A 20,030-nucleotide genomic window follows, 5' to 3' on the forward strand; every position below is an offset into this window, starting at 1 on the left:
CACAGCCACTAAAGCAGGAAACAAGTTCTAGTCTTCTCCATGCATAGTTTTTACTAAACTAAGTTCTGAACCAGAATCTTTATTATTGGTGGAGGTTGAAGAGGAATGATTTTTAGATCCCAGGCAGCTGGACTGTTAGTTCGAAAAATCACCTCTTGAACTGTAAACTCAGCAAATCCGATACAGAAGTCGAGGGAGAACAAACGACAAACCACATGATGCCAGTTTTTACAGTCATTCTTCTGACTATAACTGCCCATAAAGGCTTTAAATTGTTAAGTTTATCTATTCTGTGTGTATATATGAAAGTAGATACCATTTTAACTATAGTGTGCAATGTGAATTGTACCTTATTTCCCCATTTGCTAGGCAGAAATTCACATCCTTGATGCAGGAAGATACTGAATGAAGAAATAATTTTGGGAGGGTTTAATAGAGAACTGCACATCCATGAACTATATGTATGCTTTTAAACATTCAATGAAAGCAAGAATGAAAGGGGAGTTGACAGGTGGATGTCACTCGAGTCTACACTATATTATTCAGGACCACAATTCAAATAACTTCTTGCTGACAGCTGGCTGACAAAGCAGTGCGGAAGGCCTTTAAAGGAACTTGAATCATCTGCCTGGTCTACCCAGTGGGCACCAGAAAGGAAATTTATTCACATGCTTCTTCATACTTGGTGAAAAAGCATCACCTTTCAAAAGCAATTAACAAAGTTATGCAAGAGATGTGCCTTTCTCTAGAATCACGTGCCTGTGCAATTAATAACATACTTACATACCCAGTTTGAGGGAAATGGAGCCACTCTCTTATGCCTGGCTTCAACCCTTCTCCGTTTCCTTCTAAAATTGTCCAGGCCTTAGCCAGCATGTCCTTCAAAAAGAAGAAACCTCAACCTCCTTCCCACCCCACTATGCTATAGTATTGTACAATTAAGTACCTACTCCCTGCAGCAGCTGGCACTGGCCAGTGTATCTTTCGATGATATTTCTATGGCCTACATGACCACAGTATCCCTGAGCCTCACAATCTTAGAGGTATTTATCTGCCCAACACCCCTGTGAAGTAGGAAGTACCACTGTACAGCTGCAGAACTAAGACCCAGAATACAGGCAATATACACGAAGGGGACTTAGGGTTTCCGTTGCAACATCTAGCGTTAGGCCCCTCCTGCTGTCCAGTAAAATCCACAGCCCCTGCTCATGCTCCCCACTGCCGTGCCTGGGGAGAATTAGGCACCTAAGAAAGTGATCCACAGAAGCGAGCATCCTGAACAGGGAGCTGCCTTAACTAGCCAATAGGAAATGCTGAGGGGAGGCTTAGGCACCTAGCTCCAGGAGAGGGTTCAAAGAGACTTAGGCACCCGACTCTGGTCTTGATTCTCAGCTGGGAACCCTCCACTGGAGTGAGGCCCCTAAGTCAAGTCAGCCTTTTCTCAGGAAAAAAACAACCACAACACAGAGAGGAGGAGGTGGCAGTGCCTCCCCAGCCCCTATGCCCAATAGCCCAGAGGTTAAAGCTCTTGCTGAGATGAGGGAGACCTCACTCAGTCTGATTCAGAGCTGGAATCCAGCCCTCCACCCTCGGTGCCCTGACCACTGCGCTCTGGAGGATTCTGGGGGGAGTCTCTATCTCTCCTGTTGAAACTGTTCCACTTGCCATGAAATACTTTAACAGGCATTGGGCCAGAGAGCGAGAATGACCAGCTAGCCTGGTGGTTAGCACACTCTCCTGGAAGACCTGGGTTCAAACTCCTGACTCAAATCAGGCAACTCAGGGACTTTGCCAGCAGACAGCAAGGTGCCTAGCGACTTCAGAGGCCGACAGCTGAGTGGGGAATTTGGGATCTAAATTTTGGATTCAGGTACCTGAAGTGGCAATCAGGCACCGAAATCCCGTTTATGGATCTAACCCGATGTGGCTCGCGTGGGATCACACAAGAAATTTGAGTCAGAGCAGGGAATACAGCCTGGTACCCTGACCACTGGACCCTCCTTTCCTCCGCTGAGGTCAATGAGATTGAACTAGACCAGAGGTGGGCAAACTATCACTTAGGATTAGGGTTAGGGTTAGTCCTGTCCTGCCTGGCCCTTGAGCTCCCGGCCAGGGATGCTGGCCCCTCCCCCACAGCCTCAGCTTGCTGCACGGCCAGTGCTCTGGGTGATAAGGCTGCGAGTTCCTGCCAGGCAGTGTGGCTGTGTGAGCTGTCAGGTGCAGTGTATTAAATTGCTCCCTGTAGGAATGTGCTACTTACAGTGCACTACAGGATCTCCTCCCTTAACGTTGTAGTTATGTTCCTGACAAACACGACTTTAAGTGAAACGATGTTAAGTGAATCCAATTTCCCTATAAGCTTCCCCATAAGAATTAATGTAAACGAGGGGGTTAGGTACCAGGGAATTTTTTTTTCACCAGACAAAAGACACTATACATTTTATATGTATGTATATATAAAGTAGAGTCTTTACTCTCTCTCTCTCTCTCTCTCTCTAAGTTTTAAACAAAGAATTTAATACTGGTACACAGTGATGGTGATTGTGAAGCTTGGCTGAGGTGGTGGAGTCAAAGGGTGGGATATTCCCCAGGGAATGCCTTACTGCTAAATGATGAACTAGCAATTGGCTGAGCCCTCAAGGGTTAACTCTCACACTCTGCAATGCAGCAGGAATGGAGGGAAGGGAGACAGCATGGCAGAGACACGCACCGTGTGTGTGTGTGAGAGAGATGTGCATTGTCCCTTTAAGTGGACTGCCTTGTTAATTAGATCAGCCTGCTGAGACTGCAGCTGCTGCCAGCAAGCTCCCTCTGTCCTGAGCCCGGGTATGTTCCCCCTATTCCATGGAAGATGGAATAAGCAGGGTGCAGGAGCAGCGGGGAGGGGAACACCCTGACATTTGCCTCCCTCTCCCTCTCCTCCCCCCTGCACAGCAAGCAGGAGTCTCGGGGAGCAGCTCCAAAGCAGAGGGCAGGAGCAGCATATGGCAGTAGGGGGAGGGACAGCTGAACTACCGGCAATTGCTAGCCTACTGGGCGGCTGCAGCACAGGGAACTTAGGAGAGTGGGGAGCTGATAGGGGGATGGCCCACCCTGGTTCCAAGCCCCCATCAGGTAGCTGCAATGGGCTGCTCTTCCTGCAAGCGGTGGACAAAGCAGGCGGCTGCCAAACGACGTCATAAGAAAGCATTGCACAACTTTAAACGAGCGTGTTCCCTAATTGATCAGCAACATAACAATGAAACAACGTTAACCAGGACGACTTTAAGTGAGGAGTTTCTGTACTTATGGCTGCCAGTTCTGGTGCTTCGTAAGTAGCACAGGCCTATGGGGAGCAATTTAATACACTACATCCGGTAGGGAAGGCTGTGCATCCCCAAACAGCCTGGCCCCCACCCCCTATTTGCCCCCTGACTGTCCCCCTCAGAACCCCAACCCATCCAAACCCCCCTGCTCCTTGTCCCTGACCACCCCCTCCTGGGACCCCCTGCCCCTAACTGCCCCCTGGGGACCCCACACCCATCCAGCCCCTCCTGCTCCCCGTCCCCTGACTGCCCTGACCCCTATCCACACCCCCACCCAGGACTCCTATGCCTATCCAACCTGTCCCTGTCCCCTGACCATGCTGCTCAGAGCACCAGGACTGGCAGCTGTAAGTAGTACCATAAGCAGCACATTCCTATGGGAAGCAATTTAATACACTACACCCACCCTCCATACAGTTTTGGAAACCTGATGTGGCCCTCAGGCCAAAAAGTTTGCCCACCCCTGAACTAGACCAACCACAGTCCTGGGTCTCTCATTGAAAGATTTCATTCACTAATGTTATTTGAGCATGGCTTTGAGGTAGGAAATTCTCATTCATTTTTGGAGACTGGTGAATGAGTTGAGAAACACAGGTTCATAATACAGATGACTGATTTGAGAGGATTTCTTATTCCAACTCCCTAAGGCTAAAGGCTAGAAGAGAATTCAACTTTCTAATTCTGCTGGGCTGTGCTGATTGAAGTGTGTGAATTCTAGCCAGTTTTTATTAATTCTGGTATAAATGTATTTATCTACATTCTCTGCAAATTGTCTGAAATTAAATATTCTTTATTTGCCTACACACAGTGCAGGAAAGAAAGCTTGTCTGAGCCAGACCTAATGCTCTGACTGGAGCTTTCCTTATCAGTGTTCAGTAATGTCCTTCACAGGCAGAATTTCCAAGTATGTAAATGATTCTCTTATTCAAGTTCTCATTCAATGTACTCAAACAGTTAATGCAATGATGAAGAGTCAAATGAGACACGTTCACTGGGTGGGGGCGGGGGACAGGTATTCCAGCATTTTGCTGATACCCACAGACAAACGCTTTGGCATTTAGATTTATCAGGCTCTGTTCTTCTAATAGCCAACAAGACTGAGCTAATAAACTTCAATAAACCTGCCTATTAAATTTCTCTCAAATAGGTTTGTTGTCACTTGCAGCATCTAATCTATTCATGGAGAAGCTATTAATACCGACTGCAGCGAAATAAGAGTTTCAGCAAATGAGGTTCTAAAGCTCTAGGCCATCTTTGTCTGAAATTAAACATTTTATGCGTTAATGCAGAAATAAGAGCTATATCTGCACATGCGCACATATTTGCATCTGATATTTTAAGACCAGACTCCTGTGCAGGATTGTAACTTGCAGTTGGTATTTCAAGCATTTGGCCATTCGAGTTTAACTGGCAAATACTGGAGCTTCCACCATTGCAATTTGGACCTTCCTCTGATATTCAGTATATATGTTTATTGTTTACATTTCCTTTTCCTTATCCCTGCTGAGATCCCAGTGTCTGGGACTCCCTTTCACTGAAACTCCATGACTGGATCGGAAGACACACAGAAAGTCAGATTTTCAAAACTGCTCAGCATCCCAATCTGGAGTCCGACTTCCAAAGGCCCATTGTCCAGTCAGGCACCAAAGTGAGTGGCCAGCTTTTCAGAAGAGCTCAGTATGTTGAAGGAGGAGCCCTTTGAAAATGTTGCAAAAATGGGTGCTGAGCCCTTGCAAAATGGTCCCTGACAGCTTTTGAAAACCTGCCCCATAAACTCTATATACGGCATGTGACATTATTCACATGCTGCTCTCCAGCTTGTGACCCAGCATGCGCTGAACTCTGCCAAACCTGGAAAGGGTTCTGGTGGGATGCTCTTCTCTTTGCTTCTTCCACAGTTCTGGCTGGGACCCTGGTGGGCTAGGCAGGAAGGTGTCTGTGTTCCCAAGACACAGCCATACCATCATCATACCTCCTGAATGTGTACGCCCTTCATAGTACCATGTGCTTTCGTGTCACCTCAGGTCCCTTCTCGTTGCATTTATTTCTTAGGGACACAGCCCACCACTTCCCCCCACAGGCTCCAAGTGCAGAACAGTGGGGTCGCTCTGCCATGCAGGGTGCCTTGCACCATCTGTGTGTCTCCAATCACAGCTATGGGGGAGGAGGTCCCTGCACCTTGCTTTGGAGGCATGCTCGGAGCAGGTCAGATCCCACTGAATAGGATTGGGTTTTTTCCAGAGTACCAAGACCATTGTGAGCATCTCATCTGACTCCCTATATAGCACAGGACAGAGAACTGCCCCCAGAATAATTCCTAGAGCAGATATCTTAAAAAAACATCCAATCTTGCTTTAAAAATTGTCAGTGATGGAGGATACACCACACCCCTGGGTAAATTGTTCCAGTGGTTAATTACTCTCGCCATTAAAAGTTATGCAGTGTTTCCAATCTGTTTCTTGTTCTCGACTACTCCCCTAGGTCTGCAGTAGTCGCTATGGAGCAGCTCTGCTACTCTTCTAGGCTATGGAAAAAGATTTCATCCCCTTGACATCTGCAGCTCTCCCTAGTGCACAGCTAGATTACACATCACAGTTCATTCCTCCTAAAAAGTCACTACCTTCAGACTGCTCTGCAACAACACAGCACTGGGTCTAATACTCCCCAAAGCCTGCTCTGCTTTCAAAAACTGCCTTGCCCTCCATTTTCTTCTTTAAATTTGATCCACCTAATGACCGACTTCCAATTATACGGCTGTCAATCCTAAAATCACAGCAGCCCCTAGGATCTCCCAAAGGTAGGATGCCACATCATTCATTGAAATTTCTGCAACAAATCTTGGCTCACATAGCTTCAGGCAGCAGAGAGGGCAAAAAAAACTAGAAGACAATCGGTACTGGGATTCATTTTGCACATCACTAGAAAAATGAGTAACTGTAAATTCCCCAAGTCTTTACCCTCGATGCTAGAAATCATAATTTTTCTGGGATGAAACTATGTTTGGTAAAAGTGCAGAAGCAATTGTTAGTTCAAGGGGGATCTATGTTTTACAAACAGACTTTCCTTCACAAGTGAAAATAAACAGGTAACAATTTATTTAGTCCCATCCACCAGAATTCTTTCCTACCACTTGTTACAGGAATACATGGTTAAAATGTAAGTCCTTCATTGTTAAGTCAGCAGCTGAAATTCAGCCTATGTTGACAGGCAGCAGTACCCGATGGCTGTTCCATAATTTATATGGGTAGCAGAGATATGGGCTTCATATCACAGAGGTTAGAGATGATAACCCCTTCTTAGGGGAGTCCGGTGTGACTGCATTTTGAATATTGCACCAAGCATTACATCTCCTCTCTGTGCAATTATGTACATACATTTGACATGTAACTGTGTGTTCTTTAGCATGTGTATTCTGGAAGCCTAACTTAGGAAACCTAGTTTTTCAAATACCATCATTAGGTTCCAGAGTCAAAGGGGCATCATGAACTTGAAATATGATCCGTTTTAAAATTTAAGTTAGAAGTAAATTCAAGATTACAACTGCCACTGAGTCTGTCTGCCTTTTTTTTTTTTTTGGTCTTCCAATCATATTTTTCTATTAGAAATTTGTTCTCAACTGTTGCCTGCTGTGTGGAAGGGACACAATGGAGGAGTCTGATGACCTAACTGGCTGTTCTAGGAGAAACAGTGACGATATTGTTTGCTGACAATTGCACTTGGGAAACAAATTGGAAAAAACCCTGAAAATATTTTTTCTCTGATAGTTTTCAGCCACAATAATACCCTTTGGTGTCACTTGTAAAGCAGGTAAAACACGTTCAGACAGACTTGTGATATTTAAGTTGATGGTGTTCTTTTAAAGCCCTATTGAGATGAACCAATCAGTTCACACCTCTCTCAGAGCTACACTGTTATTTTTTTTAAAATACAAGGTGAATTCAGCAGAATCTCAGGTTGTTTTGGTGGCCAGATAAATATATTCAGTGGGACACGACTTAGGAGCTAGATACATCCCTATAGTAGCACTTAAAAGGGCCAGCGCTGCAAATGAACTCAGCTCCATTTAGGCAGCACCCACCAATTTCTATTAAGCATTAAGAACTACTGGAAAATGTGCCCCATATATCTCTGAGAGGTGATCCCAAGAATATTGGCTCTTAGACTTGACTAGTATCAAAATGATTTTCATTTTAACTCTCCATTTTCTGCCCTCCACTGTGTTTTTTTTAAACTCTCTTGCTTTCTTCTTGTTCTTATAATTTATTATTTGTATTACAGTAATGGTCAGGAGCTGAAGTCATGGACCACAAAACCACTGTGCTGTACAAACTCTCCAGAACTGTCGGCCCTGCTCTTGCAGCTTCCTCCACAAAATCCCATTAAAAAATCCTGTGCATGCTGGTTCACCATGTGCAATGTCATGTCTGACTCTCCTGTAGCACTTCAAGAATGCTCACGATACACATACCAGGAGACTGGCTCTCACGTGCTATTTCTAGTTTGCGAGGCTAGAAATACCTGCTCCTCTATTCCTGTTGATTCTTGCTTAGCTCATCTCTGCAGCATTTTTCAGAACATACATAACCAGTATTCATTTCTGTGCACATTTACTGTTTTATATAACAAAGTACAAACTCCATCTAATTGTATTTGGACCCGAATGCCAAAACTGATAAAAATGTGACATTAAACATCTTAATTTCTGAAAACTCAAGGAGGACATGTGCAATTTTGACTGTCTAAAATCAGAACAGACCCAGTCCACTTGCATGAGTGCATAGGACTAGCTGGATGCTTCAGATTAACAAATTTGGTTTAGGTCACCTGCATTCTTTGCACCCTCTCTAGTGGCTTTGTAAGCCAAACCACAAGGTCTCCTGTGTTGTTGGAAATAATATTCCTAATAAGTTCATCAAGATTCACCATGACTCAGTTTCCGCACACGCATTCCTTTATTAGTCTCAAAGGCCACTGGCTGTTGGTTACATCCAAAATACAATATAAATGTATACATCTATACATTATACCCGGGCAACAATACAGTTATAAGCATTGACTAAAATACTTACAACAGGATCAGGTCCAGGAGACACCTTTCCATCATGGCATGACTCCAGAGGGGTAAGGGAAAGCTCTGACAAAGAACCCCTAGAATACACTATAACAAACAAGTGATGTCATTGCTGGTTATTAGACCTTAGCTAAAGCCTGATGAAACAGTTAATGGCCAAATTCTCTTCAAAGTTGTCTTCTTACCTTACCTTGCTGTATTTTTCCTAGCTATTGGACTAGGGTTGCCATATGTCCGTATTTTCCCGGACCTTTTTAGATATTTAAAAATTCCTCCCAGATGGCAATTTAAGAACTAAAAAGCTGGACATGTCTGGGAAAATATGGACGTATGGTAACCCAATATTGGACTAAGCACTCCTCTCTAAACAAACTAATTATTTACTGCACCTGGTACCCAACTAACCAAGTTTTCTTCATTTTTATTATTTAGCTCAAACCTTAAATAAGGTAACACTGGTTTTCAAGCGTCACTACAATTTGAACACAAACAATTCCTCTTTTTCATTATCTTACTCTTTTTGGTCACATGCTTTGGGCCTATTGCTCATGCTAATATCCAAACTCAATTTGAACCCATAGTTCACTCAGGTGTAATATGGGCCTATGTTCCTACACATGCTTAGGAGTGGCTTTCTACTGCCCGGTGTCTGACTGGCTTTGGTGCTATTTGCTTACACGGCTCTCAGACTATAGCACCTCACAGCCCTCCCCATAAGATAGGGAAGTGCTATTATCCCCATTTTATAGATGGGAAACAGAGACATAAAAGGCTTTGCACTTACATCAAGCTCTTTTTCTTCTTCTGAAAGCTTGTCTCTCTCCTGGACAGAAGTTGGACCAATAAATCAATTTCAGTGGAAGTTAGAAGCCTAAATACCTTTGTGGACTGGACCCAAGTGACTTGCCCAAGGGCACCAATGAAGTCTGGTTGCAGAGGAAGGATTTGAATCCAGGTTTCCTCAGTCTTAGGCCCCTGACCCAACTGTCAGAACATTCTTCCTGCCCTCTGGGCTTTCCCACTTTCTTCATTTTTCTGTTTGGCTTTTGTTGGCCCCTGATTGGTGTGATTTTTGCATCACTGGTAATGGTTTCATTTAATGTACTGATTTATTTATTTTGGTGTTGCTAACCATTTCTGAGAAGGGTGGAGTTTTTGTTTCATGAGGAGGGTTTTTCTTTCAACTACCTAAGATAAAATGGAGAAGGGTCATCAATCCTCATGCTTCAGAGTATTCATTGTTCATCTTCTGGCCTAAGACTACAAATCCCCTCCCCTCACGGAGCAGTGCACAAATAGGACCACTCTGAGTCCTTCTTCTGACGTGTCAAGCACTGAGCACTGTCTGAAACAGATCACCAGACTAGCTGAACCGTGACATGACCACTTCCTGCACTGTCTTACAGAGCTCTGCAAAAAGAGTCACCCTTCATGACAAAAAACCACAAAGAGAGACATGGAAGGTGAGGTAATATCTCTTATCCTGAGACTAGCAAACAAAACACTATTAAGAAATTCATAACAATGGAAAATCCTGCAGCACCTGCAATCCATTTTGAGAGCGTTGCAAGCCGCATCTCTTTGCCCCAGCTGTGCAGTAATTGTACAGAAATTAAACACTGGGCACTTAGCTGACTGGATCGATCTATTTCTAATGCTGGGGACTGAAGGAGAGCCTAGTGGGTTTGCTTCTCTTAACTGGAAATGTTAATGACCCAACTTTGACTAGCGTCCACATAACCACAGCAATGGGCAGAAAGAACAAATAAATACCTAGCCAATTTCTCAAGAAAGACTCAAAGGAAAAGGCCAAAATGGGGAAGACCAAAACCAAACACCAACGAGAAACAGGAAAACTCATCTAATCCCTCGCCCAGGTCAACAAGATCTTCAAAGACCCAAATACCCAAATAATCAAGGGATTCTGTGGCCTTTGCACCTGAAAGTCTCGACAAGGTGTGAGAGGCACATCTAAGGTTATGTGAGAAGTGCAGTCCTCCTTACTGAGCGATATCCAGCTCGTGTCCCCAGTGCATCTACTTCACTAGACAAAAAAAGGACATTTGCAAACCATTCAGTGCAGGACCTGACTTGTACTCTGTTTGCACCACGCTTGGCACAACTGGGGTCTCGATCTTGGTTGGGCAATACTGGAATAACAATAATCATCATCGAATAATAAAAAAGTAGGGCTCGAAGCAAATCTAGTCCAATGGGTTGCAGCTGGACCAAATAAACCTAGACCATCTCTGAAAGGTGTTTGTCCAACCTGTTCTTTAAAATCTCCAAGGCTGGGGATTCCAGTGCTTGAGGGGGAGGGATAGCTCAGTGGTTTGAGCATTAGCCTACTAATCCTAGGACTGTGAGTTCAATCCTTGAGGGGGCCATTTGAAGATTGGTCCTGCTTTGAGCAGGAGGTTGGACTTAGATGATCTCTTGAGGTCCCTTCCAACCCTAATGATCTATGACTTCAACAATTCTCTCCTTAGCTGCCCTGACAGCTAGAAAGCTTTCCTAATATCTAACCTACATCTCCCCTGCTGCAGAGTAAGCCCATTGCTTCTTGTTCTACCTTCAGTGAACATGCAAAATAGTTGATCACTGTCTTCTTTATAACATCCCTTAACAGACTTGATGTCCTCAGTCTTCTTTTCTCAAGGCCAAACATGGTCTCACAGAATGGGTGGGTCTGATGGGATGTCAGCTGAAGTGCAAGTATTGTCATGCAAATGAGCTACTTAGCCATGGATTTCTTCTCGGGCCTCACAACTGCTGGCAGTTCCACAGTAACGCTCTCATTCAGACAGCTTGGGTTCCCTGGCACCTGGTCTTGCTCATCACTTTTCTCCCTGGGTTTACACGCGCGAGGCCCAGCACCCCTGCTGTAGAGGAACCCACCAGACACCCACTTCCATGTCACGGTGGGAGGGTTTGCCCAGCACAAAGCAGTCAGTTGGGAAATCTGTTGATACATTCGCCTCGCCAGCTGACACTCGCATGGCATATGCCCTTCATGGTCCAGTTCTTCAGAGCTACATGGTGTCACGCTGCACTTTCTCCCTTGTCCCACAGGGTCATGCAGTGAGCCCTCATTCCCCAGCCCGACGTCTCAAGCACTCCCTAGTACAATTACCCACAGCCGCCTCTTCAGAGAGTCCCCTCACCCTCAAATCATCCCCTGCACTGGTTCTGGTTTTCCAGTGTGAAAATCAGCTCCTCGTAACTGTGATGGAGGAAAATTACACCACTGAGAGGGGCCAGGCTGCATGGCAGCTTTCCCTGTTGGTTCTACTGCTCTGTGGCTAGATCTCAGAGCCCCCAGAGGACAGCAGAGGAGCTCAGGCAGAGGAGACCTCCTGCCAGCTCTCTGCAGTGGCTGTTGCTGGTGGGAGGCCAATATTTCATTTTCATTAGTTCTCTCCGTGGCCACTGAAGGGACACACAGTGCCCAGGGGTACCAGACTTAAGAACCCAGGGCAGGAGCAGCCAATGTTGGACAGCTGGCAAGTGGGAACTCTGTACACACTTTATCTGCTCTTCATGGGGAAAGGGCAAATTTGCTTGCCAGGGCAGAGTCCCAGAAAATGGGCCATGGGCTGGGAGAATTCATGGAGGCAGCTGGAGATAGAATCCTCTCCCCCATGTTGCAGCCTCAGGTGCCCTTGTCCATCCACACCTCCGGGGAGGATCCCTTGGCCTATGCAATCCCTCAGCCCACAGTAGGGTGGCTGCAAGGAGACTTTGTTAACTCTGATGTGGAAGATCCATAGATGTGGTGTACTGGCTCTCCACAGCCTGCCTCTGATATACAGCAGAGCTGTACTAATGACACAGCACAGGGACAGGCTCCCATAGGAGAGAGAGACAGCTGTCCTGGCAAACGCATGACGAGTACGTCAAATGTGCCTTTTCCCTCACCTGCACAGCACAGTGTATGCCCACACTAGAGATGCAGTTCATGCCCCACCTTCCCTCACACACCCTGTTTGGGTATCTAGACCTTCAACACACTTTCCCTCCCGACCGTTCCCTTCATTCATTCACTCGTAACTCTGACAGCCTTCCTCTCTTCCTTTAATCTTTTCTGAACCCATCCCCACCACAAAGCCGGTCTGTGTTAACCCACCATTGCTCAGCTTATTTGTAGATTTAGATCTGTTTTACTCACCTGCCCCCCATCACCGTCCTATGGGAGCACCTCACAGACTTTAATGTGTTTATTTGCACAACACTCTGTGAAGCAGGGCAAGGCGACTGTCCCCATTGTCAAGATGCCGAACTGAGGTACAGAGAAATCTAAAAGACTTGCCCAAGGTCACACCGGAATGCTGAAAGCTCTTCGGGGCATGTGTTTCCTTGTCTGACTTTTGCCTCTGTGTTTGGTAATTGGCGCAATGTGCCACGCACATCCATGGTGTCACAATAACAAGAATAAGCAATTTTAATGCCGCGCATTAGGAATTAGGTATGTCAATAATAGAATCATAGAATATCAGGGTTGGAAGGGACCTCAGGAGGTCATCGAGTCCAACCCTCTGCTCAAAGCAGGGCCAATTCCCAACTAAATCATCCCAGCCAGGGCTTTGTCAAGCCTCACCTTAAAAACCTCTGAGGAAGGAGATTCCACCACCTCCCTAGGTAACCCATTCCAGTGCTTCACCACCCTCCTAGTGAAAAATTTTTTCCTAATATCCAACCTAAACCTCCCCACTGCAACTTGAGACCATTGCTCCTTGTTCTGTCATCTGGAACCACTGAGAACAGTCTAGATCCACCCTCAATGGAACCCCCTTTCAGGTAGTTAAAAGCAGCTATCAAATCCCACCTCATTCTTCTCTTCTGCAGACTAAACAATCCCAGTTCCCTCAGCCTCTCCTCATAAGTCATGTGCTCCAGCCTCCTAATCATTTCTGTTGCCCTCTGCTGGACTCTTTCCAATTTTTCCACATCCTTCTTGTAGAGTGGGGTCCAAAACTGGACACAGTACTTCAGATGAGGAATGCTCTTAGCTTTGGCAACAAGGGCACATTGTTGACTCATATCCAGCTTCTCGTCCACTGTAACTCCTAGGTCCTTTCCTGAAGAACTGCTGAATCCTATTATTATTATTATTATTATTATTATTATTATTATTATTATTACAGACTTAATCACTGAACCAGCAAAGCTCTTAAACACTTCATGCACAAGTAACCCTTGTCAATTAGTTGGTGTCAATCAGCAAAGCTCTTTGATTGGAAGATTGATGCTGATCTATACCAGCTGAGAATCTGGCCCAGTGACTGCAGTGGGCCTCCTCACTTGCTTAAGTGCTTTGCTATCCAGGGGCTTTAATTCTCAGCATTTGCAATTTGCTTTCCTGTTTACATTACTTTCCCTTTCGCCTGCTCTTTGGGTTTTAATGCATTTGAAAACATTGTGCTGTGTATGGCAAGGAAGCAAAGAGCCACAAGCTGGTGCCACCTACTTAGCAACAATAGTTGACTTGTGGTTTCTGAAAGGTCTTGTAGAGACAGATGGAAGCTATATTAATTCTGTTCTGGTTATGAGTCACTGCAGTTAGGCCACAGATGAATGTGTAAATAATTTTTATTTGAGATGTTCTATTCTACTGGTATTATGTTTCGGAAAACTGCAACCCCTTTTATGAGGATGCTTTTTTACAGCTCATAGAAGACCACTTCTGAAAGGTGGAGAATTCCCTTAAGCTGCACCGAGTACCACTAGCTCCCATTTAAGTAATTGGGAGTTGGGGATGCAGACTGGAAACCTGATTAGAGATGAGAGCCAGAACTGGTTCAGATCTTGCCCAGAATTTTACACACGCTATAACCTCAGGAAAACACATGCCAGACTGAGGCATTTCTGGAGTTCTTCTTATTTACCTTTGATACAGTGACGGCAGGCAGTCATTTCACAGACACTACTGGAAATGGATGAAGCAGTTCAGTAATAATGGAGCCAGCCCAATCAATCCACAGTTTCTGAACTGAACTCAAGCATTTATTCAGGTGCAAACAAGTTCACAAAGGTTGAGATCCCCCTACCCTTCTCACTTCTCCTTTACTCCCTTTACTTCTTTGTGGATCTGTAACAGGTCCTGGGTTCTTCTTTCCTACCAAGGGACTATATGTCCTCTCCTTTGCCAGCATGCACCCTGGCACCTCCTTTGAAGAACAGAAGATTCAGCAGCTCAGCCAGTCTTGGTCTGTGCCTGGAGTCCTACTGAAATCAAATCTTGGGCCCACAGCCACTGGGTGCACAGAGCCAGAGAACATGAATATGAAAGCAGCAGCAGCCACTACTCACTTGAGTGCTAGGCCACACTAGAAACTCTGCCGAGGCAGAGGGGTAATTGTGCAGAAGAACACTTCACTGGGCAATACCATATCAAGGCCTGCTCAGAGGTTGGAAGGAGACAACCAGGATACTGCCACAGTACAGCTCTGAGGAAAGTAGGTCTCACACCAGCTCCTCCAGAAGTTCACATACAAGCACTGTACACATTTTTGGATTCAGAACAGAAACTTCCTTTTCACACATAAGCTCTTGCTAGACTTATCATGAATCCTGATATACTGTGATAACACAGTTTTGCTTGAGGGAGGAATGTGAAATTATCACACAACGTCATGAGAAATCTTACATGATCTCATAGCAATCCCAAAGATGTCTGCTTACTGTGCATTGCGGACACAGTGCCTTTTAATGGGTGTGGGAAATGCATGATAAACCCATGCAGCTCAGGTTTATTGATCCATTTACATTACTTTGTTTTACTTCCAGGTACACCTTTGAGCAGTAACTCTCCTTTCTGTATACACTGAAGCACATTTTCTTATTTAATAAACTGGTTAAAAAGCTACTTAATTCTATCCCAGCACGTTTAATAATTGCTGTAAATTACACTGAATATCAACAGTGTGATTAGATGTTTATAGTTTGCGTGTGACTAGTCTGTCTATGGATTATAAGAGTCAGTTAATCATCAGTTTCATTTTTATTCACTCTGATTATATTACTAAGTAGAATGGTTAGAATTTGTGTAAAATCTTATGCTGTAGCTATAAAGTAGCACTTTTAAGAGAGATGACTCAGAAGAGAAAATCTTGAATCTGAAGCCCTTCAAAATGAAGGGTGCGAAGCTTGGATCTGAATACTCAGACTCACTTTCACACTTGGGTCCAGGTCACGTCCAAAGGATATGTGTGGTGGGCGTGGGTTTATTTTGTGGTTTGAAGGCCATCCAAATCTCATGAGAACCTGCTCAAGGGAGCAGAAAATCTCACAAGATCATCTGACCATCAGCTGGCAATATTTCAGTGTTGCTAAATCCAAATCCTAGCCTTCCTTCTGTCTCAAACTTAAATCCAGTCCCAGGCTGAACCAAATACAGCGCTGAGCACTGCAATGTTGGCTAATCTCTGCTTTTCAGTTTAGCAGTGGAAATTCCTACAAGGCCATGCATTGCAACCACCATGCCTATGGGAAAAAAGAATGGCTGGGGTGCCTTTTGGAGCCAGCCAAAGCTACTCTTTTGTTTGACAAAAATATGTTAAATAGTGAGCATTACTGTTACATTTCAATTAATATGGCCAATTTCACAAAGCTGAAAATGGGGTAGGAATAAATGGTCCATTTTCACAATGGAGAGAGGCAAACAGCAAGGTTCTCTAAGGATCTGTACTGGGACTTGTGCTGTTCAACATATTCATTAATGATCTGAGAGAGGAAGTGAACAGGGAAGTGGTAAAGTTTTCAGATAATACAAAATAATTCAAAATAGTTAAGTCCAAAGCTGACTGCAAAGAGTTACAGGGGGATCCCACACAACTGGGTAGTGGGGCAACAAAATGGGAGAAGAAATTCAGCACTGATAAATGCACAGTAATGAACACTGGAAAAAATAACCTCAACTAAAACTATATAGTGATGGATTCTAAATTAGCTATTACCTCTGGATAGTTCTCTGAACACTTCGGCTTAACGCACAGCAGAGGTCAAAAAGGCTAAGAGACTGTTAAGAACTATTAGCAAAGGGATAGAAAATAGGGCAGAAAATATCATAATGCCACTATATAAATCCATGGTGTGCTGATACCTTGAGACTGTGTCCTTTCTGATCATCCCATCCCCCAAAAAAGATTGGAATTGGAAAGGTTCAGAGAAGGGCAAAAAACATGAACCAGGGTATGAAACAGCTTCCACATGAGGAGAGACTAAAAAGATTAGGGCTGGTCCAGTTTAGAGAGGAGATGACTAAGGGAGGATGAGAGAGAGATCTATAAAAATCATGAATGGAGTGGAACGGACCAGAGAAATGTTATTTACCCTTTCCACAATACAAAACTGCAGGAGTAACTCAGTTCAATTTATAGTCAGCAGGTTTAATACAAACACCAGGAAGTATTTTTCACACAACATACCATCAATCTGTGTAACTCATCGCACTGCAATGTTGTGATGGCCAAAAGTATAACTTGATCTTTACACTTCCCTGGATGCTCTGGTACTGGACACAGTCACAGATAGGATACTGGGCTAGATGGATCACAGGTCTAACCCATTATGGCAGTTCCCACTTTCTTAAAGGTCATAGGATAGTTGTTGGCGTGTTGGATGCCATATTAATTCTGAGACGGAGCCTTGAGAAATTCTGACTCAGGAAAGATGTGTTCCAAGAACATTCATATTATCTCTGTTAATTCAACAGAGAGGTTTGTTGGTAGGTCACATCAGACACTTCCAGTGATTGGGCATGCTGTCTCCACAGCAATCGCAGCCTCTGTCAGCCTGGGGAGAAGAGAGACGGGGACAGAAGTAGGTTCACCTGCATGACAATGGCGTGATGCTACTCCACGGGCCTTCCCACTCAGTGTATTTCAATGCCTCCCCCACTCCTTTAGAATTCTGCACCTTCTCCATCCTCTGCGGTAAATCTTCTAAAGTGCTGCTTGTTTCTTCACCTTGCATACATAAAAAGCCAGTAAAAATGGAAAGAGCTATCCCTGCTTACATTGTGAAACAACATGGCTGCCACTGAATGGTCTGCATATTTCAGGGTGTAGGAGCAGATGGGCAGGTATCTTCTTGGACCTGCCTGAATCTCGCAGGAAGCATCAGTTTGATGGCTATTTATTATTTGTATTATGGTAGCATCAAGGATCAGGGTCCCACCACACCAGGCCCCGTAGAAACCAATTCAAGTTGGAGTTCTGAGCTGCTTTCATGTGACATTTTGCAGCTGCCACTGTGTATGTGACAAGTGAAGTCTGTGTGTGGGTGTGTGCGGACCTGAGTTCAGGTGAAATGAAGGTGCAGGCTGAAGCTTTGCCAAAAATGTGAACAGAACCCGTCTCCGTCCTTGGTAAGTGCTTGGAAATTCTGGTTACGGCAAGAACTGGAAGTAGCAGTATTTGGAGTACCAGGAACTTAACAGTTCCCCCTTACTACCAGGCTAGGGCACTGACATTGGGGGCAAAGTCCCACATCAGACTTCTGCTGCATGGAGAACATAAAGTTTCAGTGCATTTTCTGAAAGCCTGTTACCTAAAAATTGAGCAAAACATGGCCACCTGGACAGAATGTTAAATTTCACCCACTCGCCTCGACATACACCGACAGCAGTCCCTGCTGAGTTCACCGCGCAGATACTGTTTCAGAATGGAAATCACAACTTAGTTGTATTTTGGGGTGGGTAGGAGGGATTTGACAGAAGATTTAGTTCTGAGAATGATCAGGTCTCACTTGGGTTAGAAATCAGGATATTAACGTTACTCATTTTAATTTTCTCTCTAAGTCAGATTCCCACTGTTTGAATTTGAGCTCAGTTTGTTCTGTTCATTATGATGGAATGTGCATGAATTTGACATTAAACTGATTATCTCAGAAAACAGTAGCAATCATTCCCCCTTTCCCCATGTACACTTGAGATTATATCTTTGTGGCTGACATAAAAATACAGTGCAGGAATAATAAGGCAGAGAGAAACAAAACATTTATTTCAAATGTAATGAATGGGGTTCTTAAGAAATGGGCAAATTCTGCCCTTGTTTACATGGCTACAAACCATACTTCAGTAGTTTTACATAAGGGTGACGGGGGATTGAATGTGGCTCTCTGGTTTCTAATGAGGAAGAAAATCTTTCCTTTCCAATCACAATCACCAGCAACTTGGCATCCTGTGGCCTCTGGACTTCACAATGATCATGGTTTAATATGTGGCAATTCTGGCCCTAACTCTTGACCTGTCCTCTATGTACATGACCACATGTACACATCTATGCACAGTCTCCCACAACTGCATGCACCCTTGCCTGTCCATATTTAAACATTCTCTACTTCACACCAGCACTGTGCCTCTAACAATCGCCGCTTCTGTCCCCTCACACAGCGTCCCTACACATTTAGGCCCCAATCCTGCAACTGAACCTGTTTGGATGGATGCCCATGCCTGGCACTTTTATACAAATGGCACTTTGGGTGTTTGTTGCCTAAAGTTAAGACTCTTGCCTAGGTTGTGAGAGGTCCTGGGTTCAAATGCTGCCCAAGTCCTCTCGGTAAATGTGAAAGTGAAGATCTCTTTCTGTCCTTCTAAAAATGTGCTGCAGTTTAACTGGAAATTATGATGCAGGCATCAGTGACATTCTCTGGCCGGTGTTATGCAGGAGATCGGACTAGATTATCATAATGGTAACTTCTGGCCTTAAAACCTCAGACTGTCGTAAGGGCACACACTGCATGGATCTAATGGCAGGCCTGACATGGATTTGCAAGTCAGCTCACATATACAGGGAATCAGGCAAGAAGAGAATTCCTATAGAAGTGGAATAATAACCTTTCGGTAGCATCCTTACGCCAAGCATGGAATTCTAGAGCAGGGATATAGTTCTCTATTCAACTATATAGGCTTTTAGAGTTCTTTTCTTTAGGCCTCTATTTAAATTCCATAGAACTCTAGTGGTGTCATCTCTATCCCACTATTTTCCAAAAGGGTAAAATATATTAAGACATGACTAACATTTGCAATCAGTGAACTGATAGTTCCCCTAATGTGACCACTCTTATGGACACGCACAGCACCTTCGAAGCACTTCATGTCAACAAAATAGCATGTGGTGACAATAACAAACTGTACTGCACAAGCCTTTTTCTCGGTGACTTCCAAAGGAAGGAACATTCATTTGTATAACCCATCAACAGCAGACAACCCCCATTTACATTTTTTTCCACTTGCATTTTCCTCCAAAACTATATTAAAAAAAAATCGCTAAAATATGGTTGGAAACATGAATGCAAATAAGGTGCCATACAATTTATTACAAAATTTCTTCTATTCTGACAGTCCGATACCCTGAGAGAGACAATAATGGCTCTGACAAGACATGAGTGAAAAATGGATTGGAGCCACATTGCTGCTTTGCTACATGACTGGTTATTGAGGGAAGCTGTCAGAACTGCACCAGCGTTCTCATGGAGAACTCTCTCAAAGGCTGTGTAGGACACCAGAAAAGTTGAAAGGACAGGGATGTTCAGATTAGTCACTGCTGGGTGGGAATAAACAGGGAAAGGCAACATGGCTCTCTCTGTGCCATATCTCTTATCTGTAAGGGAGGAAGAGGAGAGAAATCTCGTCTGCACTTTGATTGCAGCAC

The 20,030-nt window shown here is 44.4% G+C and overlaps 1 protein-coding gene across 20 annotated transcripts in view; it reads right to left on the reverse strand.

Moving 5' to 3' along the window:
- The window catches only part of ADGRL3 (adhesion G protein-coupled receptor L3), an 817,914-nt gene that overhangs the window by 14,355 nt on the left and 783,529 nt on the right, over window positions 1–20,030 (reverse strand). The window contains exon 25 of one of the 20 annotated variants that reach the window (XM_030565482.1): window positions 17,109–17,169. The exons of the other annotated variants lie outside the window; for them this stretch is intronic. Within the exon in view, the coding sequence (XP_030421342.1) occupies window positions 17,165–17,169 (5 nt within the window). The 3' untranslated portion in view covers window positions 17,109–17,164. Of the gene's footprint in view, window positions 1–17,108; window positions 17,170–20,030 lie in introns of those variants that run through there. 20 annotated transcript variants of the gene reach the window in all.

The sequence above is a fragment of the Gopherus evgoodei genome, chromosome 5 (genome assembly GCF_007399415.2).
Source record: "Gopherus evgoodei ecotype Sinaloan lineage chromosome 5, rGopEvg1_v1.p, whole genome shotgun sequence".
Classification (NCBI taxonomy): domain Eukaryota; kingdom Metazoa; phylum Chordata; order Testudines; family Testudinidae; genus Gopherus; species Gopherus evgoodei.